This window comes from Podarcis vaucheri, assembly GCF_965113315.1.
Source record: "Podarcis vaucheri genome assembly, chromosome: 7".
Classification (NCBI taxonomy): domain Eukaryota; kingdom Metazoa; phylum Chordata; class Lepidosauria; order Squamata; family Lacertidae; genus Podarcis; species Podarcis vaucheri.
This window is the reverse complement of record NC_138765.1, coordinates 18525347-18548683: the sequence shown is the minus strand read 5'-3', so window position 1 is coordinate 18548683 and position 23337 is coordinate 18525347. Positions and strand designations below refer to the sequence as shown.

Sequence of the window (23337 nt, the reverse complement as noted above, 5' to 3'; positions counted from 1 at the left end):
CAGATAACGTTTGTAAGTTTTAAGGAACCTCTGTGAAGAGAAAAGGTAGGAATATTGTTAGATTGTAAAAAATTAATTAATAATATGGTGGTGTAATTTAAATTTAAGAAATGTGGAAAAAGTAAGTACTAGGAAGGTTTTTCAGCCGGGAGGAGGGAAGTCAATAAGGAGGAATTTGGATGTAAAAAAGATGTTTTGGATGTATAACTTGTTATGGAAAAAGAATAAAAAATATATTTTAAAAAATATATAAAGATTTCAAATGATTATCACCTTTCACCCTACAAGTCCAGAATGGATTGGAACAATTCTTAAATACAAATAAACTCACAACTGATGGACATTTTACTCGCACGCATTCAGCTTTACACTCTTGGCAAAAAAAAAAATCAAACCATTAAAAAGGGGGTGGAAAGGGGCTGAATGTTCAGAGGGGCTTCTGCAAAGAATGCCCCATCGTGAGCCATCATCCCTTGAACTTCTGAGGTCAGTGGAATGTGAGCACCTTAAATTGGGCCCAGAAGCAAACTGGCAAGCAAGGCACCTGTTTTGAAACAGCAGTTAGTCACTGCATTTTGGGCCACTTGAAGTTTCCAAGTAATCTTCAAGGGCAGCCCACATAGAGATTTGAGGCACTCCAAGCCCGAGCAGCTTGAATAAGGGACTCTGGGACTTCAAGACTCTCATGCAGCACTGGGGTGAATAAGAAACTGGGAACGAGGAGCCAATACTAGCCTCACGGGGCAAAATGAGGGGGACGTGCAAAGCGGTTTGGCAATCACAATTCGATTATGGTGATTGTGCCACATTATGGCACTCAAAATTGGGAGGCATGTCAATAACGCTAAGTGCATCTGTTACACTTTAATTTCCCCCCACAGTTTTTTTTATTATTATTTTTAGGGTAGATTTAAAAAAAAATGCATTCTGCTTCCACAAAGCAAACCTACATTTATTTTGCATTCAGAAAAATTACAGGCAAACAGCCCCAATAATAGACTTCCAATTTATGTAATTGTGCCAGCCCCCAGAGCAGAGATGGGGAAGCTGTGCCACCATCCCCCAGACCTTTTTGGACTGCATCCCCCAACATCCCTGACCACACTGGCTGCAACTGATTGGAGTCCAATAACACATGAAAGAAGAAGAAGAGTTTGGATTTGATATCCCGCCTTACACTCCCTTTAAGGAGTCTCAAAGCGGCTACCATTCTCCTTTCCCTTCCTCCCCCACAACAAACACTCTGTGAGGTGAGTGGGGCTGAGAGACTTCAAAGAAGTGTGACTAGCCCAAGGTCACCCAGCAGCTGCATGTGGAGAAGCAGAGACGCGAACCCAGTTCCCCAGATTACGAGACTACCGCTCTTAACCACTACACCACACTGGCTCTCACACTGGGTCACAGCTTCCCCACTCCTGCCCTAGAATCTCAGGCTATGGCCAGGAAGACCTGGGTTTAGGATTGCATGAATCTCACTGGGGGACCCTGACTTGGTCAACTTGCACTTTCAGCCAAATCTCCCTCGCAGGGTTGTTGTGAAGGTAATAAGGGAGGGAGCTATGTGCTGCCAACTTTCAGTGCCCCACAGACTGCTCTCAAGTCAGATCCCACTTCCCTGCCTTCTTAGGTAAAGGTAAAGGGACCCCTGACCATTAGGTCCAGTTGCGGACGACTCTGGGGTTGCAGGACTCATCTCACTTTATTGGCCAAGGGTGCCGGCGTACAACTTCCGAGTCATGTGGCCAGCATGACTAAGCCGCTTCTGGCGAACCAGAGCAGCGCACGGAAACGCCGTTTACCTTCCCGCCGGAGCGGTACCTATTTGTCTACTTGCACTTGGACATGCTTTTAAACTGCTAAGTTGGCAGGAGCAGGGACCGAGCAACAGGAGCTCATCCCGTTACGGGGATTCGAACCGCCGACCTTCTGATCGGCAAGCCCTAGGCTCTGTGGTTTAGACCACGGCGCCACCCGCGTCCCTGCCTTCTTATCTACACCCAATCCAGGGGGTGGCATTGCCAGCCAGCTTCCTCCCCCTTAGCCTCAGTGTTGTCCAGTGTTTTGCACCTCAGCATGGAAGAGGATGGAGATGACAAGTAGAATTAATTGGCTCCACCAGCCATTAGCTCTGGCTCCACCTACTGTTAGGCTTCTGTTTCGGCCCTACCATTCTCCAGTACACACCACCCACCACTGCATGCTGCAATGAGAAGGAACAAGCAAGCAAACAAACGAACGAAGTAGGTGCAATAACAATCTATAAACTTCCTGAATGGGTGTTCAAACCCTACATACCACCCCACCAACGATGCTACCGAAGGGAAATTATATCAGCCTTACCTTTGAGCCCTTATCTCCCTAAATCTTTCTGCTTTTCTCACCTTCCTGGCCTACGTACCTCTGGTTCTGGGGCTCTTCGGGGACCTTCTGTCTGTCTCTGAGCTCTCTGAGAAACGCTGGTCCCTTGCAGGCTAGAGAGACTCACAGGTTGGGTGTGTGCATTCCTAGGGAGATGGAGAGTCCGGACGTGTGGCTTGAGGGATCGTCCATTACCCGCAAACCATTGCTCAATCACATTACTTTGGCAGCCTGCAGAGAGCTGGCACTGGGATTGCAGCAGGGGCAGGCTTAACCCTTTAACCCCTGGGCTAAACAACGGCTCGGCGCAGCACTGATGTTCCTCACAGCCCACCTCAAACATACCACGCCGGTATTGGCAAAGTCTCGGCACCCCAGAACAGGAGCTAGTATGATATCAATCATCCAGCCCAGTTAATTGCTTCCAGAGGGTGAGGTGAGCTAGAGGTCATAGCCCATACCTAGCATAAAGATCCCTTCCCAAACGATCACCTTTCAGGCAGAGGTCCCAGAGTAAAAATCAGACTTGTTTGGTTGGGAGAGCTCCGTTCTCAACTTCAGCTTGCAAAAACAGAGTAAATTTCAAAAGTAAAAAAAAAAAAGCAGTGTTAGGGTTATTGAATGGATTTTCAAATGTACTGGATTGATCTCAAGGAGTTTGCTTGTGCATGTTAGGACTTCCTCTGTGTCAAAGTTTGGCATGGCTTAGTTTCAACTTAAAAAAAGGTATGTGTTATATACTAAGATTGGATCCTAGAACAATAGGCAAGTAGGATCCTAGAATGCAACAACTGATTGGCTTGCAGGAAAACACCAATCAGGCTCCAGGAGGAAGTTAATCAGCCTATTAGGCTGGTAGGATCGTAGAATGCAACAACTGATTGGCCTGCAGGAAAAGACTAATCAGGCTCCAGGAGGGAAGCAGAATCAGCCAATCAGAAGGGACTCATTGTGTAAATAATGTATATAAAAGCCTGAGGTGTGGGGGGCAATTCAATCACTGTTTTACAAGCTGCAATAAAGAGCATGAAATCACTACAGGACTCCAAGTATATTTCAGTATGTGTCCCACCGAAGGAGGGAGGTAGACCAGGGCAACAGACAGTTCTTGTGTTTCTAGAGATGATGAATCATGCTTCTTCCTCCCAGAAGGTCCTGGCACAAACTGATCCCGCACATCACCTAACAGAATGCCTGCTATCCATTCCCACATTCTGCCTTGAAGGCACTTACCAGTTACAGGCTCAGGCGTTATCATCAGCCTTGTTTCTTCTCTCTATTTTCCCTCCATTGTTGACCATCTAGCTTAGCAGTGGGGAGTCTCCAACCCACAGTCTGAATTAGGCCCACGGGGCCATTTGCCCCAAATGACACTCGCCTGCCCCATACCTAGGAATGGGGGTGAAGTTCAGTTCGCATTTAAAGTCAATGCTACCTAATTCACACTTTCTGAAATGCCAACCCAAACCCAACCATCCTTCAGAAGTCGCCCTTCTCTGAATTTTGCAATGCAGTTCTCCAGCCAGGAAACAGGTGCAAAAGAAGAAGGAGGAGGAGAAGCATATACTGGGGTAAAGAGTGCATAAAAGTGCAAATATTGGTGAAAATAACCAAAGAAATGCATTGTATTAGGGGAAGCTGCTTTGTAAAGATGTGTCCATTAGGGGAAATGCACACCAAAATGCTGGTGAATATTTATTTTAAAAAATATGTATTTAAAAATGCCAACAGATTTGGAAAAATGCAGAGAAATCAAGTTAAAATTGGAAGAATGAGAAACTAAAATTGATAGGCCTGCCTATCACTACCCACAACCAATCTCAAAGGGAGCCTTCAAATGTACCAATCCCTGCCCAAAGTGAGATAGATAGATAGATGATAGATAGATAGATAGATAGATAGATAGATAGATAGATGATAGATAGATAGATAGATGATAGATAGATATATAGATATATATAGATGATATATAGATATATATCAGCAGGTTGGTGCTAAATACAACCCCTGCTGGAATCAAGACCCCCCTGAGTGCAGCCAGACCCTGTAGAAAGTGGGAAACGCAATCAGTGCCAATCAGTTGAACAGCACTTGACTGCAGCTCCCATTGTGATGGACTGCAGGGATCGTCCTTTGAAGCTCCACATGAGTTCAAGCTGGTCTGCAAAGAAAGGAATCGGGAGCACACTTGGAATATTCTCCCAACTCTTTCCTTCGAAGCCGGTCCTCCTGACGTTACGGTGGCCCACGAGGGTGGGGCTGCTCAGAATCTACCCTGCCAGTTGGATCTTTTCCTTCGCCCCTGACGCAGAACTCTCCTGGAGAAGCCCAAAAAGCGCACTCTGTCTTTTTGACTGTATTTTGGCTGGCCTAATAGAAGTATTGCTCTAATATGGGTTTTGGAATTTTACTTGCGGCCCAACGCAAACAGATGGTTGAATAATAATCAGTCTTATTACGCTTCCATTTCAGTTTTGCATGTGTCAGTTTCCACCCTGTTTTTGCATTAACCTGCCATTAAAAAAACCAACATATCAATACAAAGCTTCACATTTAAATGCAGCCATGATTGTTTAAAGGGGAATGATACTGCTTTAAATGTATAGTGCAGATGAGTAGTAGTAATAATAATAATAATAATAATAATAATAATAATAATAATAATAATAATAATAATTTATTTATACCCCACCCATCTGGCTGGGTTTCCCGAGCCACTCTGGGAAGCTTCCAACAAAATATTAAAATACAATAGTCTGTCAAACATTAAAAGCTTCCCTAAACAGGGCATCCCTCCTAATATGCACATTTTTAATGCACTTTTTCCTAATGTTCACCTTTTTTGCAAGCTATTTCCCCTAATGGAAATGGTTTTGATGTATAAATTTATTTTAATTGCTTTAATTACAAGATTGTTTTACACATGTTTTACCCTTGGCATTTTTACAGCTAAATCACTTCGGGATGTTTCATAGGAAGTGATTCACAAATGGAATGCAATGATATAATGCTTTTGTGGATGTTTCCTTTACTGATAAATGCATTTCCATGCATAATTGACCCTAACCTGCTCATTCTTATGCACATTCTCTTGCTTAGAGATCTGCGTCACAAAAGTACGAATTTTGCAGGGCATTAAAATTCAAGCCAAACTGAATTCCTTCCCTATCCCTAGTATGTTCCCAGCTGAAACAAAATTGCTTATGCTAGTGGCCAAATGATGGACATAACACCTGCAGTGGAGACACCTAGGCAATTGCAATAGATACTTTTGTAATGAAGCAGGCAATCCTATAGACAAGAAGCTGGTGTAAGTTAAGCAGGCATAAAGTACATCAGATCATAACTCCATTCACTGATGGGTGAGTCCCCCTAAGCCTGGCAGAGGGAAAACAATCCTTTAAAATAGTGTTATAGTTACACCACCTTTTCACTGGCTTAGCAGGTCATGTGACTGAGCTAAACAGGTTCAGGATCCAGCCTAAGTCCCTCCTCTCTGGTCCCAAAATGCCATGCCCCTGCAACGCCCCCTTTTAAGAGCTTACACAGTGGTGCCTCGCAAGACGAAATTAATTCGTTCCACGAGTTTTGTCGCCTTGCGATTTTTTTCGTCTTGCGAAGCACGGTGTCGGGAAAGTTTTGGAAAAGCTTCAAAAATCACCAAAGTTTTTACAAACCTCAAAAAAGGCTACCACACCGCGTTCTAGGAGTTGCTCCTCGAAGTCAAGTCGCAACTGTATTAACGGTGTTAAGAAAAAGGAAACAAACTTGCAAGACGTTTCCGTCTTGCGAAGCAAGCCCATACGGAAAATCGTCTTGCGAAGCAACTCAAAAAACAAAAAACCCTTTCGTCTAGCGAGTTTTTTGTCTTGCGAGGCATTCGTCTTGCGAGGTACCACTGTACTTCCATAGGATGGGGAATATATGTTGGTGCATCTCCAGTCAAGCTGAGGGTGGGGCATTAATGCTAGCATAGCCCAGCTGCACAGGAAGATCCCAGCTCCACTGGAGATCCATGGGACCCTCACCCCACTCATCCCAGTGAATCTTGCTGTAAGATTGGTGCATGCTCCAGTTATCTCCCACTTGGACTACTACTGCAATGCGCTCTACATGGGGCTACCTTTGAAGGTGACCTGGAAACTGCAACTAATGCAGAATGCAGCAGCTAGACTGGTGACTGGGAGTGGCCACCGAGACCATATAACACTGGTCCTAAAAGATCTTCACTGGTTCCCAGTATGTTTTTGAGCACAATTCAAAGTGTTGGTGTTGACCTTTAAAGCCCTAAATGGCCTTGGTCCAGTATACCTGAAAGAAGCATCTCCAGCCCCATCATTCAGCCCGGACACTGAGGTCCAGCTATGAGGGCCTTCTAGCAGTACCCTCAGTGCGAGAAGTGAGGTTACAGGCAACCAGGCAGAGGGCCTTCTTGGTAGTGGCACCCATCTTGTGGAACGCCCTCCCATCAGATGTTAAGGAAATAAACTACTACAGTGGTACCTTAGGTTAAGAACTTAATTTGTTCCAGAGGTCCGTTCTTAACCTGAAACTGTTCTTAACTTGAGGTACCACTTTGGCTAGTGGGGCCTCCTGCTTCTGCCGCGCCGCTGGCGCACGATTTCTGTTCTTATCCTGAAGCAAAGTTCTTAACCCAAGGTACTACTTCCGGGTTAGCAGAGTCTGTAACCTGAAGCGTCTGTAACCCAAGGTACCACTGTATCTGACTTTTAGAACAGTGTTTTTCAACCTTTTTTGGGCAAAGGCACACTTGTTTCATGAAAAAAATCACGAGGCACACCACCACTGTGTGCGGAGAGGGAGATGTCAGAGCCGCGCTGCTCTCTATGGGGAATCGGATGAGAGCGGACCACCTGTCCGCTCTCATCCGATCCCATCCAATCTGATCCCCACCCAGGATGGATGGAAAACAGGGTGGACACAGTCCAGCGCCCGCCTAGTGGGCGAAAATTTGACTTTTTTATTAAAAAAATCTTTCGAATTTTTCGATTTTTCCCACGGCACACCAGGCAACATCTCGCGGCACACTAGTGTGCCGCGGAACAGTGGTTGAAAAACACTGTTTTAGAAGACACCTGAAGGCAGCCCTGTTTAGGAAAGTTTTTAATGTTTGATGTTTTATTGTGCTTTTAATATTCTGTTGGGAGCTGCCCAGAGTGGGTGGAGAGGCCCAGCCAGATGGGTGGGGTATAAGTATTATTATTATTATTATTATTATTATTATTATTATTATCAAGATTGCTCCCTTGGGGGGGGAATCACAAGATTTCTTTTTCTAGAAACAGGTGTACATGTCCTCTCCTCCTTCAAATATGGTAATTTCAGCATCAACTTCCCGAAAATGCCATGCACGATCCTTGGGCTCTTATCCCCAGGCCCAGGAAGACAGCAACGCCTGGCAGCTAGAGCTGGGGCTGGTTGCCAGGACACGGGCCCACTCACAAACAAGGCAAACAGAGCGGCCGCAAACTCAGAGCATTTCTGACCACAAGCCACAGCTGTGACAAAGCCAGGCGTCCCATGGGCAAAGTGGCAAGCAACACCCATTTGAGGCTCCGTGGCCAGAATGGCTCAAGCATTACGATCAGTTGTGGGGTTGCTGGGTTTTTTTGTTTTGTTTTGTTTAAGTGGGGAAAAATCCATCATTAAGAAAATAAAGCCCAGACATATATAACCTCCCACAATTTGCTGTGCCCAAGGAAGTTCCCGGACGTTCAGAATCAGCCCTGCGCTCTAGGATAAACAGTGAAGCCACCAGCTACTTACTGAGTTCTCATCCCCAAGTCCAGACAGATGGATTTTCACTAGGGAATCAGAGGGTGGCAGATGGGTAACAGAGAGTCATCCCAAACTAATATTGTTCTAACCCAGTTTATCGGGGATGTTGTGGGACCTCAAGGAATGGAAAGGGGAGGGAGCTGGGAGATGAGCAGAGGAGAACAATAGCTGAGGGTGGGAAAGGACAAGAGAGCTACCCTTCAAAGACAGTGTGGAGTAGTGGTTAGAGTGCTGGGCTAAGATCTGGGAGATCAGGGTTCATATCCCCACTCAGCCCCAAAGCGCGCTGGGTGGCTTTCAGACGGTCACTGTCTCTCAGTGCCTCACAAGGTTGTGAAGATAGAATGGAAAGGAGGAAAAACCAAATTTGCCTCGTTGAGAAAAGGGGGGCGGGGATATAAATGTAATGATTTATTTTTTTAAGGCATTTTGACGTTCTCTGCAAGTCTGAAAAAGCTGCTATCCCATAACAATTATTAGGTCAGTCGGCCATAATTATAATACATGATGACGTCACTGAAAGCATTCCATTGATTAATTCATATTGGGATGCCTGCTAATTGCTTCTTAGCCCCTCCATGTCTTATATTCTGTATTGCACAGCACCGTCCCAGTGTAATACTTTCCTTACTTCCTGTCTCGTTTAAAATAAATTTTTAGACGTTTATTTATTTACTTGTTGAAAAGCCTAAAAGGACAAAGAGCCGTCTTTGAGCATCGAAAAACTTCCCAGAGGGGTCGCCCAGAAGCACATCTCACTCGCCATAGGTGAGCTGCTGCTGACATACCTGTTTTAAAGGCATCGCAGACAGGTGCAGACTGGGCTTGCATTGCAGGCTTCAGGGGGAAATTGAAGCAGTGGTTGGAGAAAGCAAGCATTTGCCCAGATTCCAGGGATTAATCTGGGTGAGTCTGTTAAGCAAAATAACAAATACAAAGGAGTCCCCTAGCACATTAAGAGATTAACGAAAGCATTTCAGCCAAAAACTTTATGTGGACCGTTGCCCACTTCACCAGATGTATCAAGTGTGACTCTCGGTTGATGCACACACAGAAGAAGGTTATTACGCAGCGAGACCAGATGGCCCAGCGGAGTAAGAGAGCAGACCTTTAACTCTTCTCACTGGACCGCCTTTTCATTTGTGTGCCGTGTAGGGATGTGACTTTTGCATCCTCTCTTTCTGGCCTCGCTTCGCAATAACGTCTGCCTGTTTGGCCACGTCTGCCAAACCTGATGCCATAATAAATTTGTCGGCTTTCAAACATTTTCCAACTTCAGGTGGGCCTTCATGGGAGGAGTAGCATTGCCAGGTCCTTACCTGAAGGCCATCCTATAATTCTTTTCCAGGAGGGATGACAACTACGTATTCTTTTTGCAAACAGCTTTGAGTTGTTTTTTATGATCAAGCAGTACAGACCCTCCAATTGTCCCTATTTTCCAGGGACGTCCCTGATTTAGAGAAGCCGTCCTGGTTTCTGATTTGACCCTGGAATATCCTGCTTTTCCTTAGCACGTCTCTACTTTCATTGGAGAAATGTTGGAGGGTATGGAGTTATCCAACCCCCGAACTGTCTGAAGGCAATTCTGTATAGGGAATATTTTTTAAAAAAAAAATGTTTCATGTTTTATTAGGTTTTTATATGTACTGGAAGCTGCCCAGAGTTGCTGGGGCAACCCAGTAAGATGTGTGAGGTATAAATATTAAAATTATCCTCGTGGAATGGGAGAAATGTTGGAGGGTATGGCAGCATATAAATAAATAAATAAATAAATACCTTATTTGCCGAGTGAGGCCATAGGGTACCCCACCATCACCACAACGACCACCACTTCCTGAATACCTGGTCTGGACTCCACAAAAGTTGTTTTTGCTGCTGCAGTGAGAAAACCAAAGTCTCTATGCTGCCATTACTGGCACAAACCATAATTAGAGGGCTTTAGTGCTGAGAAGGCAGAAGGCAGGGAAACAAAAACATGAAAATAAACCAGTCCTCCCCCTTCGCTGCTGACAACCCCAAATGCAAGCCTCTTGCAAGCACCGCTTCCTCAGACAGTGTCCCTGTGTTCTAGCGGGCCTGATCCCCAGGTAGGCATTACTTAGGTATTCAGCCTGCTGCTGCAGTCCTGTACCCACTTACCTGAAAGCAAACTCTGGAGAAATCAATGGGTCTTCCTTCTGAGAAGACACGCATAAGATTGCATGGTTAGTGTGCTATATTCCAACAAGTCTCAGGGAGGCGACAGCCCAGACAGCAGCATAAATGCCAACCTCCCTTAGCTCAGCTGTACAGCGATGGTTATTTATATGACTGTTTTTCCAGATTTCTGCAAGCTGCAGTTGGCTCCCTCCCTGCAAATTAAAACTGAAGGCACACTTCGGTCTTACACCGGTAACAGTTTTCATTGCCCAGGGGGTTGAACAATGAACCCCACCTGCTTGCAGGGGACACCTGCCCCCCATATTGCTGCATGACTCATTGGAACGGGTGTGTCTCCTCTGAGGTTTAAACTACGTATTACAGAGAGTTCTGTGATTCTTTACTTCTTTCTTTAACCCGCAACAGGCCAGGGCAGACTGTGTCTGAGTTGAAGGATGGAGAGACATGGAACAGAGAAAGCTCATAGCTTGGGAATTATTTCAGTTAGGCAATTTATGGTGCAGCAAAGTGTTTGGCAATGGTCTGCAATCACTATGCCCTGAAGACAGGCCGTTCTCTAGTACCTGCTAACAAGAGGCAAGACCTGATCCTGACTCAGCCTGCTGGCTCAGGTGCCTTCATTGTGAAGTTGGTGTATTCCCTGGCATGGTATATATTCTCTGTAATGCTGATAGTGTAGCACCCTGCTTGTGGTTAACGCTTAGCTGGAATGAAATATTCAACGCAGCAATAGAGAAATTAAAATAATTATTTATTTGTCAGACAAATAAATGAGAGGCACAGTGGTATATGGTTACCAAGCTCTGGCCTGGCTCCTGCCATTATGGCCAGCCCTTATATTCCCTTAATCCAGCCCCCTTTGCTCCTCCTGTGGCTGCCTCTGTCCAATCAGCCTAGTTGGATTTCCTATTGGCTGATTGCTATACCCAATCCTAAAAGATACACCCACATCCTCCTGTCCTTATATGGAACACAAACAGCTATATATTGTTACATCTATAAATGACAAATAAGTAGTAATATATCTTACATGTGTCTCAACAAGGAATCTTAATTACCAGCTCACCTCTTGCCCTCCTTGCCCTTTTGCCTTCTAAAACAAATGGTTAATCTTAAATTTTTATCTTAAACATATGTCAAGGATCTTGAGTTTCACATCAACATTGAAAGATCTCCTTCATTTGAAGGTTTCTAAACAAATGTTTGACAACTAATAAATCAGGACTGCTCAGGACGGCGTCTCTTGTCTAGCAAGGGGGGGCAAGACTGGTGGCTGACTTAATTTCAAAATACAACTCTTAGAACTATATGAAATCTAGCATTTCTTAAATCCTTTGCATAATTACATTTAAGACAATATATTTAATACATAACATAGGTAGCCTTTTAAAAGGAATAAGGCCTTTGTAAAGTAAAAAGGAACTCAGTAAAAAAACAGCTTCAAAAGAAGCCTCTCCAGTTTACAACCCCTCCTTCAGCCAGCTGCTTTTCCCATTAGACAAAAAGACTTGCTAGCTAGATGCTTCCCCATTTGGTCTTGGCCTTTTAACCTTAGAAAGAAGATCTGGGTCATTTACTGGGAGGCACATTGATATTATTTTACTATTTACCAACTATTAATTATGTTTATCTCTGCCTTTTTTATCTTCTGTAACATGTAGGGTCAGTTTCCTGTAATTTCAGCTTTTACGACTTTGAGAATTGTTTTCTGCTATCAATCAAAGGGGCCCTTGTCTAGAAGAATAAACATTACCAAGGTTGTAAACTGCTGGTCTTCTGGCTTGAAACTTTTGAAAATCTTTAAGCTCTCTTTAATATACAAGTCCTGATCAAACATTAATAAAATGCAGGCTTATGCCTGATGCCTCATTCCCCCCTTTCAAGCTCAAGGACCTTCGTCCCAAGTGTCCTTGATAGCTTGACCTTCATCATATTCCTGAGGTAAAGCTCTGTATAGGGCCATGATATGAGGTAGAGTTTCATTTGAAACCATCTTGCTAATTGTACTTCTAAAACATGAAATGATACATGGCATCATACATAAAACCATTACCACTACTGTCAAGAAAAACAAGCAAGACAATAGTATCCCTTTGAGTCCTGTGACATTAGGTAACCAATTGGTGAGCCATCCCATATCCCATCCTTCCCATGTTTGTACTGGGACATGTGCTATATTCTCCATCTTTGTGGCCAACACACGGATTGCCTCACCATTATCTGAAATGTTAAAGCAACAGGCATTCCCTGTCAAGTTCAAGACTCCACATAGGCCTCCCTGCTTGGCAAGTACATAATCCATTCCCATTTTCAGCTGCAAAATGGCGGCTCTACTTTCATCCAACTGTTGTGCAATAAGTCTCAAACTCCGGGCCGTTGCATTGGTTACAAGTTCCACTACTGCTTGCAATCGAATTATTCTGTTTAGATTATAAATAGGATCCCGTGCCCCTTGTATGAGCTCACCAGGATTCCAGGAGGCAGGATCATAATAGGCTATAATGCGCTCTGGTGGCCAATCATCAGTACCGCTCCAACTTTGGGTACTTCCTCCTGCTATATGAGAAATATCAGCGTTTCTTCGTGTTCGCTTGGCCAAATTAGTGGGCATAATCCACATTGGTGGCAATACCCATCCCAGGAAACAAGTCCCACTCCATTTGGAGGGGAGTTTCTTGTATGCCCATTCTCCACATATCCACCACAACCATCGTGTCTGAGGTCTTTGGTACGTGGAGTACAGAAGGCGAAATAGCAAAAGAGGTAGAGAGTTCACAGTGCAGTATGTTAGATTGCCTTTTTCTGTCACAGTTATGTTCCATACCACTTTCCATGCATGAATAAAAGGAGGTGCACAGGGCAAGGCATCCCGAGTTCGATAGGTAGTATCGTGTGCCCAGGTATTCTTAATATTATCCCAAGTATAGTGACAATGAGAAGAGCCTATCATGGTAGAATCAGCTGCATCTGATGATTTATGTACACAGAATTCCCCTTGTACAGGTATAACTCGTAATGGTTTAGTTGAGTTCCATCCGGGGAAATTCTGTACTTCTGTTTGGTGTGGTATTTCGCTTACCATACCAATGGCATCTAATGGTATCGGTAATAAGGGCATACCTCCCTCTGAATCATCTGGCCCGAGAGAGCAAACAAGGCAATTGGTCCTATTTGCAACATTGGCTACCATTTCAGCTAAACCTACCCACATATTGTGGTCATGGTGGAATCCATATTTAGTCAATTTGGCCAGATTCAAGGACCCTTCCCCTTCCCAAGGGATCAGGATTAATAATAGAATCATGTTGATGTCTAGCATATGCATTCCTTCCACAAAAGATTACCTTATAGTGATAGCAAATAAATATTAGTCCCAATATAATTCCCCCAGTGACAGGAATGGGGAACCACCAAGACCAAAACATATATCCCGAGGATCCCCAATGAGTAATATCTCTGATAATTGTTCCACAAGGGGGGGGCAGTCAATCAATTGTATAAGAGAATCTTTCCTTTCACAATCGCTGGTTCAGATGCTCCTCAAGCTTCAGGCGTGCGCAGGTCAGCCAGCTTCCAGGTTGTGGCTGCAGCAGGCCGGTCGTCTAATGTTGCCCGTGACCTAGCCCGTTCCCGGTAGGGCTAGATACAGGGGTTTTTGGAGAGAGTCAGTTTAAGAGGATTAGAGGGGTCACCTTTGCACGTCCAACTGCCTTCGGACTTCTTCAAACGGGAGTGATGAATCCAGGGGGTCACCTCAGCTACCTTCACCGCTGTTGGAGTAGAGAGCAAGACGGTGTAAGGTCCACGCCACTTAGGTGCAAGTGGATCACGTTTCCACTCTTTCACCCATACGCTATCGCCAGCCTGGAACTGATGAATCGGCTCGGCAATGCTGCACGGCGTGCGCTCGAGGGCCCACCTGTTAAGAGAAACAAAAACACGGGAGAGAGATTGCACTTGTCCCTGTGTCACATGGTCTCCTATTTGTTTAAGGTCAACTGAAATATCCTGAACAAAGGAGGGCGGTCTCCCATACAGGAGCTCAAAAGGTGACAACTTAAGTCTTTTTGTGGGTGCACACCGAACACGAAACAGTGTTATGGGTAACACATCTACCCATCCCAATCCCGTTTCCTGGGTTAATTTTGCCAATTGGGTTTTCAAAGTCCGATTCATTCTTTCAGTTTTCCCTGAACTCTGAGGTCTATAGGCTGCATGCAGTCTCCATTTCACTTGTAGGACTCGACATACTTCTTGTACTACTTGATCAATGAACGCTGGCCCATTGTCACTTCCAATGCATCTAGGTAACCCAAATCTCGGGATCAATTCAATGAGGAGTCTCTTAGTTACCTCTCGTGCCTTTTCAGTTCGGGTGGGAAAAGCTTCAACCCATCCGGTAAGAGTATCCACAAACACAAGGAGATACTTGAATCCCTTAGAAGGGACCAGCTCTGTGAAGTCCACAATTAGGCTTTCCATGGGGACATATCCCACATGTTGGATTCCAGGAGGTTGTACCGGTCCCTGCCTGGGATTGTTTTTAGCACAAAGAACACATTTCTGTGAAATGCAAGTTGCTAATTGTGATAGATTAATAATATACAACTTCCGACTGAGACTCTCTCTGGTTGCAGTACCGCCAAGGTGAGTAGATTCATGATAATTTCTTACAATTGTGCCTGCTAGGTGATGAGGTACATAAATCCTATTGTCCGGCAGGATCATCCAACCGTCCTTCACAACCGCTCCTTCCTGTTCAGCCCACTTCCTCTCTTCTGGGGTATAGTGAGGTTTAACTTCTTCTGGAACTACCTCTGGTATGAGGGCTGCTATAAATCCTCCCACAGGCTTTTGGGCTGCCTCTCGGGCTGCTTTGTCAGCAGCATGATTTCCTCTGGTTATTGGATCCCTTCCTCGTCCATGACCTTTGCAGTGCATTACAGCAATCTGTTCTGGAGCCCATACTGCTTCTAACAGGATTTCTACTTCAGGTCCATATTTCAAGGCCTTCCCGTGGGCTCCTATTAGACCTCTTTCTTTCCATAGAGCACCATGTGCATGCAGGGTTAAGAAGGCATATTTAGAATCAGTATAGATGTTTGCCTTACATCCGGCTGCCAATTGCAGAGCTCTAGTTAAACCTATAAGTTCAGCTTTTTGTGCCGAGGTGCCAGCAGGCAAAGCTTCAGCTTCCACAACTTCCTCATTGGTGACCACAGCATATCCTGCTCGTCTGGCACCTTCATGCAGGTAACTGCTACCATCAGTATAATATACAACATCTGGATTTTTCAATGGTTCATCTTTCAGATCAGGTCTACTGGAATAAACTTCATCCATTATTTGGAGACAATCATGTGATTCTTCATCATCTACCTCTGGTAGGGGCAGCAAAGTCGCTGGATTGAGCATATTCACTACTCGTAGATGAATCCTGGGATTTTCACACAATAGGCCTTGGTACCTAGCCATCCTTGGGTTCGTTAGCCAATAACTACCCTTATATTCCATGAGTGTCAGAACAGCATGAGGTACATTCACATACATCGTCTGGCCGAAGGTAAATTTATCAGCTTCTTTGACAAGGCTGGCAGTGGCCGCTACTGCCCTTAGGCATGGAGGCCATCCTTTTGCTACTGAGTCCAATTGTTTTGACAAATAAGCTACTGGACGGTTCCAACTTCCTAATCTCTGGGTCAGGACTGCCGCTGCAATCCCATTCTGTTCATGTACATACAGCTGAAAGGGTTTTTCTGAATTAGGCAGTCCAAGGGCTGGGGCCTCCATAAGTCGTTGTTTGATAACTAAAAAAGCTTGTTGCTGCTCAGGTCCCCATACGAATGGGTCCTTTTCTGCACCTCGAGTGCTTTCATGTAAGGGCTTGGCCAGACTGCTGAAATCAGGTATCCATAGTCTACAAAACCCTGCTGTTCCCAAGAATCCTCTGAGTTGTTTCCTTGTGGTAGGTTCCTTGATAAGGCAAATAGCTTCTTTCCTCTCTGGTCTCAGTGCTCGTTGTTGGTGTGAGATGTCAAAGCCCAAATATTTGACCTTTTCTAAACATAACTGTGCCTTTTTCTGGGAAACTCGATAGCCAGCTTGCCAGAGCAAGTGGAGCAGTTCCTCTGTACCTTCTTTACAGGTATCAAAATCCTTTGCTGCTAGTATAAGGTCATCTACATATTGCAGAACCACCTTTTCTCCAGGTATTGAGGGGTAACTTGTTAGATCCTTCGCCAAGGCAGTGCCAAATAAAGTTGGGGAATTTTTGAATCCCTGGGGCAATCTCGTCCAGGTTAGCTGGCCTTTTGTTCCTGTCAAAGGGTCTTCCCACTGGAAGGCAAATATAGGTTGGCTCTGTGGTGCCAGCCGGCAACAGAAGAATGCATCTTTCAAGTCCAATACAGTAAAAAATGTTGCTTCTGGTGGGATCAAACTCAGCAGGGTGTATGGGTTTGGTACATTTGGGTGCAAGGTCTCGATAGCCTGGTTTACGAGCCTCAAGTCCTGCACTGGCCTGTATTCATCTGTCCCAGGTTTTCGAACAGGCAAAAGGGGTGTGTTCCATTCTGATTGGCAGGGTTTAAGCAGACCATATTTTAATAGGCGGTCCAAATGTTTTTGGATGCCCTCTGCTGCTCGCCGGGGTAAAGGATATTGCTTTACAGATACAGGGGTAGCCATAGGTTTTAAGGTTACTACAATTGGAGCTATATTCTTGGCCATTCCTGGTGGGCTATTTTCGGCCCATACTCCTGGTGGCACCTGTAGGGTTCGGAGGAGCTTGTTTAACTCTGTTTCCAATGTGGGTTGGACTTGCAGGGCTGACATTAGGCGCCATGATTGTTCCTTAGGTACTGAGAGGGAAATTATTCCTGCTGCCTTTGATGGCAGTTTCATTTCTGGACCTCGAGGAGTGAAGGTGATTTGGGCCTGCAATTTGGACAGCATATCTCTACCTAAGAGAGGTATTGGACACTCAGGTATATACAAAAACTGATGGGTTAAACGATGCCCCCCAATCTGGCATTCCAAAGGTTGGAGGAAAGACCTCTTAGCTGACTGACCAGTGGCACTTTTAATGACTACACTTTTGGATGCCTTTTTCTGCAATAGTTCTGGGAGTACTGAGTATTCAGCCCCAGTATCAATCATAAAGTCTATTAAATGGCTTCCTAATTGAATCGTGACCGTGGGCTCCTGGAAGCCTAACTTTATGGAGTCCGGTCGTTCCTAGTCTTGGGTAAAATCCTCCTCTGCCAGTCCAATGAAATTGTCTCTACTCTGTCCTTGTCCAGGTCTCTGATATCTTCCATCTCGGATCATTCCCCGTCCCCGTCCCTGGTTTCTTGGGCCGGAGCCTGGGCCTGGGCCTGGGCCTGGGCGTACTTCTTCCAACCTCAGGGGTTCAGGACACTCCCGCTTCCAATGACCCTCCTTCTTGCAATTTGCACATTGATTCCTTCCCAGTGGTGGATTCCTTCCCCGCCCTCTTCCTCCATTTAAGGGGCGGTAGTCTTGCTTCACTGCTGTGGCCAGCATTACCATCTTTTCCTTCTGCCACTTCTTCTTCTCTTGCTTCTCAGCCTCATCCCTATTCCGATAAACTCGGCGTGCAATGGCCATAATTTGGCTCATCAGCATCCCTTCCCATCCTTCTGATTTCTGAATTTTCTTACGAATGTCGGAAGCGCACTGGGCCACAAATGTAGCAGTAATCATTCTGCTGTTTTCAGGGGCTTCAGGGTCAAAAGGAGTCCATATACGATAGGCTTCCTGCAGCCTCTCTAAAAAGTCTCCTGGACTCTCATTTGATTTCTGTTCTACTTCTGAGACTTTAGACATATTAGTGGGCTTCTGGCATGCCCTGCGGATACCTTGCACAAGCGTCTGGCGGTAGGTGGTAAGCCTGGCCAGATGAATTGCATTGTTTGGATCCCAATTAGGATCTTCCAAGGGAAAGTTGTCTTGGAGATGACGGTCAATATTAAAAACATTTCCCACTCTGGCCTGCTCACGCAAATATATCTGTGCCTTTTCAATTATGTCTCTCCTTTCCTCAGTGGTGAACAGAGTATTCAGGAGCTGGCGGCAATCTGTCCAAGTAGGACTATGAGTATTTATTATTGAAGTCACCAAGTCCATCATAGCCTGAGGTTTTTCTGCGAAAGATGGGGTGTGTGTTTTCCAATTCATCAGATCCGTAGTTGTGAATGGAATGTACTGAAGGGTCGAAGTTCGAGGTGGCCGTCGTCCGGGTTGCCCGTTAACCAGCACAGGCTCCTCAAGTGCATCAAATACTCTTCTGAGAGGGGCTAGTACGTGATCTTTCTCTTCGCTTTGCTCTAGGGGCCTCAAATCATAGGGGATGGTATTTGTCCCAAGGCGTTCTTTTAGCAGCCTTATACGCCTGGCTGTATTGCTTGCTGACCGATTAAGGTCTCCCTGTAACTTCTGTAATAATTCTCTAGGACTTGGATGTACAGGGGTTTGGGGTAGGCAATCAGTTGTTCCACTAAAAGAGACTGTAGATGGAGTTCTACTGGGACTCACAGATGGAATAACCACTTCTGCTTGGGCTTTATTATAGGCCTCCAATGCCTCCTGAAGATATTTATCATAATCTATCAAGGAATCAAGTTCTGTGGCTCCAGCCCCATTATTCATTCCACTTTCTTGCCTTGGGGTTACAACTGGTGGAGTGTTTGGATTAGGCTCCCTTCGATGTGGAGCATAGGGTGGAGGTGGAAGCAGCTCTTCCTCTGGTCCCTCAAAAATGGGTTTGAGTTTATTTGGCAAGATTCCTTTCCTGGCTTCGGCTTTTACAGCCAATAATTTGCATCGTTGGACTTTGCATTCCCTTATCCATGGAGGATTTTTATTTAATGTGCTCAGCCAGGAATCTATATATGAAAATTGTTCTGGGCATCCTCCAGTTTCTTTGGCGATGTTAGACCAAAGTTTGCTTACTAAATTTATATCAAAGGTTCCTTGAGATGGCCATTCAGTATTTTGCTTCGGCCACTCTAATTCACATAACGTTCTCAGGCGCTCTGGCGTCATTTTGACTCCATATGCCCCTGAGAAGGCTTTCTTAAAATTACTTAACATGCATTCAAGAGGTGTATTTCCCCCCTTTGAACCCCCAACTCCCATTGTATGGCCCTGTGAAGTATCCACTCAGTCACTCACACACACACTTCGTGAGTTTCCTTGCTCAGTGAAGTCGCCTTACTGAGAACCGAAGTACTACCCACTCCACACTCAGGTCAGCTACAGATTGCTCTGTACTTTCTCACACATACAATGCGCTAGATACTTCACCACACACTACCTCCCATTCTTCCCTTTTCCCCCACCAGACCACCATCTGATATACCCAACCACCTAGCGTACTCAGTTCCCACTTACTGAGACGCAGAAGTTTGATCAAGACTTCTCTTCCTCCCAATTAATTGGAGGGCCAAAAATCCCTTTGTGCACTTACCCTTGGTTGGTTCCGTTTCCCCCCGGTCCGTCGCCGCCAGTGAGCAGGGTATCAGACAGATGAGACTTCTGCGTTCCCCTGGAAAAAAACTTTCCAGTGCGCGCTGGGTAAGCAGTTTAGAGATCCTCTCTCTTGTACCCTGCCCAGTAGGGCGAAGGGGCTGCGTTCCAGCAGACCACTTATCCGAGTCGCAGGCACCATAAAATGTAGCACCCTGCTTGTGGTTAACGCTTAGCTGGAATGAAATATTCAACGCAGCAATAGAGAAATTAAAATAATTATTTATTTGTCAGACAAATAAATGAGAGGCACAGTGGTATATGGTTACCAAGCTCTGGCCTGGCTCCTGCCATTATGGCCAGCCCTTATATTCCCTTAATCCAGCCCCCTTTGCTCCTCCTGTGGCTGCCTCTGTCCAATCAGCCTAGTTGGATTTCCTATTGGCTGATTGCTATACCCAATCCTAAAAGATACACCCACATCCTCCTGTCCTTATATGGAACACAAACAGCTATATATTGTTACATCTATAAATGACAAATAAGTAGTAATATATCTTACATGTGTCTCAACAAGGAATCTTAATTACCAGCTCACCTCTTGCCCTCCTTGCCCTTTTGCCTTCTAAAACAAATGGTTAATCTTAAATTTTTATCTTAAACATATGTCAAGGATCTTGAGTTTCACATCAACATTGAAAGATCTCCTTCATTTGAAGGTTTCTAAACAAATGTTTGACAACTAATAAATCAGGACTGCTCAGGACGGCGTCTCTTGTCTAGCAAGGGGGGGCAAGACTGGTGGCTGACTTAATTTCAAAATACAACTCTTAGAACTATATGAAATCTAGCATTTCTTAAATCCTTTGCATAATTACATTTAAGACAATATATTTAATACATAACATAGGTAGCCTTTTAAAAGGAATAAGGCCTTTGTAAAGTAAAAAGGAACTCAGTAAAAAAACAGCTTCAAAAGAAGCCTCTCCAGTTTACAACCCCTCCTTCAGCCAGCTGCTTTTCCCATTAGACAAAAAGACTTGCTAGCTAGATGCTTCCCCATTTGGTCTTGGCCTTTTAACCTTAGAAAGAAGATCTGGGTCATTTACTGGGAGGCACATTGATATTATTTTACTATTTACCAACTATTAATTATGTTTATCTCTGCCTTTTTTATCTTCTGTAACATGTAGGGTCAGTTTCCTGTAATTTCAGCTTTTACGACTTTGAGAATTGTTTTCTGCTATCAATCAAAGGGGCCCTTGTCTAGAAGAATAAACATTACCAAGGTTGTAAACTGCTGGTCTTCTGGCTTGAAACTTTTGAAAATCTTTAAGCTCTCTTTAATATACAAGTCCTGATCAAACATTAATAAAATGCAGGCTTATGCCTGATGCCTCATTAGCTGTATTTACTAGTTCAGCCCAGATACTAAGGTCCAGCTCCGAGGGCTTTCTGGCAGTTTCCTACCTGCGAGAAGTGAGGTTACAGGGAACTAGGCAGAGGGCCTTCTTGGTAGTGGCACCCACCCTGTGGAATGCCCTCCCATCAGATGTCAATGAAATAAACAACTATCTGACTAACAAAGCCATCTGAAGGCAGCCCTGTTTAGGGAGTTTTTTAATGTTTTAAGTTTTATTCTGTTTTTAGTCCTTTGTTGGGAGCCGCCCAAAGTGGCTCAGGAAACCCAGCCAGGTGGGCGGATTGTTGTTGTTGTTGTTGTTGTTGTTGTTGTTGTTGTTATATTTTGATAATAATGATGATGATGATGATGATGATGATGAATTGCCAGTGACTTTGTTTGTTTATGGGGCGGGATGGAGGAGATTTTTTTGAGTTTGCGGATTTCATCAGCATGCTCTTCTAAAATATATGTGCTGTTTTATGCAAGTCGCTTCCGGGTGCACTTGTTTCTGTTGATCAAGCAATCAATTTTGTTAAATAAAATAAACAAATAATAGAGAAGAGGGTGGAACTTTGGAAGGAAACCTTGGGATGAGAATAGCGGTGCTGCAAAGCCTGCCCATATTTTCATTTGTGGAACATCAGAGGCATGCCTTAGGGCCGGATGACACATTTCCTGAGCTGCAGCAACAAGTCCTCACAGCCTAAGAGGAGGGGAGGATGTGGTTGACCCCAAACTGGCTATGGCTGAACATCAAGGGCCTGAGGAGTTCCAGCAGGGCTCACCCTGGATCCAGCTCAGCTTGCAGAGATGCTGCTGTGTCTCAGCCTCTTCCTCCCTCGCTCCCTCTCTCACACGCTTGCCAATACTAACCGCTAAGTCTTACTAACCTGAACTTGCTGCCTGGAAGCAGAAATTTAGTCCAAGCAGATTCAGGACCGTGGCCACATTCACACCATGCATTTAGAAGACTATGATACCACTTCAAAGAGCGATGGCTTCCCGCAAAGAATTCTGGGAGCTGTGCTTAAGAGTCGTTGAAAGACTTCATCTGCCATTCTTCTCTGGTCGGAACTTTATCTTCTTTCCAGATGAAGTTAATAGACTATGCTAAAATGGCTAAAATGACCGGAAGAGTCAGAAATCAGGAAGACCACAATTTTAACAAGGATTGGGGAAATTTTATAACTTACCTTCAGTTGAAATCCTTAGTAGGATTGGAGTATCACTTGTAGTTTAAGGGTCGGTTTTGGACACAATGGAGATGTAAAAGATTTGGATCATCATAAAAGATGTGGGAGGATATGATTAAAAATAGGACCCACAAAGGGGAAGATGGAAGTCCAGGAGATTCTTTGGAATCTTGTTTTTACGATTTATGTTTGATATATCTCTGTAAAATTTTCATTTGAAAATTTCATTTGAAAATATATATATATATAGACACACACACATATATATATACATACACACACACACACACACACACACACACACACACGTTGTTGGGAGATGCCTATTTATCCTAAAATGCACATTTTAATATGAGTTTTGGAACACAGGTTTTTTGCTTTTGAATTTTTTAAGTCGAGAACTTCTATCAAAAAATTCGCACTAGTACAAAATCCAAAGGATAAATACATTGCAATCCGCATATTATTCCTAGAAATGTGGATCAGATCATCTCACATCAGAATTCCCAGAAATCAAATTCCTCCAGCGTCCTTACTTCCAGATAAACATGGATGAGATCCGGTCAGATACAACTCACTCTGTGTTGAATGTTGCTATCACGGGATAGAAAAATACAAGTGCTCAGGGATTCTTTTGGCTGGGGTGAGGGATCCCCTGTGGACAGGAGATAGGGCACACACCCAGGAGCCCTTTGCCAGATGACTAAATGCCTTATTCCTTGGGGAAATGTTGCTTAATTATCAGTGCTGGGACGTTACAGAGGCAGAGCCATGATTAGGATCTCAGCGTGGACACACACAATTACAGCAGAGATGAGGAGAGCAATTTAAACTTTTTCCCAGTGAAAATCACACCACACCACAGCTTCTATTTGCCACAATGACAAAGCCAACACAGGGCAAATAGTAGCTGCGGGAGGAGGGCATTTTCAT

The 23337-nt window shown here is 44.5% G+C and overlaps 1 protein-coding gene across 3 annotated transcripts in view; it reads right to left on the bottom strand.

The window, feature by feature from the left end:
- LOC309537181 (chemerin-like receptor 1) overlaps positions 1 to 21865 on the bottom strand; it is a 29386-nt gene extending 7521 nt beyond the window's left edge. Inside the window, exons 1-2 of one of the 3 annotated variants that reach the window (XM_082231811.1) lie at positions 21796 to 21865; positions 9934 to 10032 (exon numbers count right to left, since the gene is read on the bottom strand). In XM_082231811.1, coding sequence (XP_082087937.1) covers positions 9934 to 10032; positions 21796 to 21833 — 137 coding nt within the window. In that variant the 5' untranslated portion in view covers positions 21834 to 21865. Of the gene's footprint in view, positions 1 to 2340; positions 2453 to 8945; positions 9017 to 9933; positions 10033 to 21795 lie in introns of those variants that run through there. The other 2 variants (XM_082231813.1, XM_082231812.1) reach the window with 2 other exon arrangements.
- Between the last annotated feature and the right edge of the window lie 1472 nt (positions 21866 to 23337).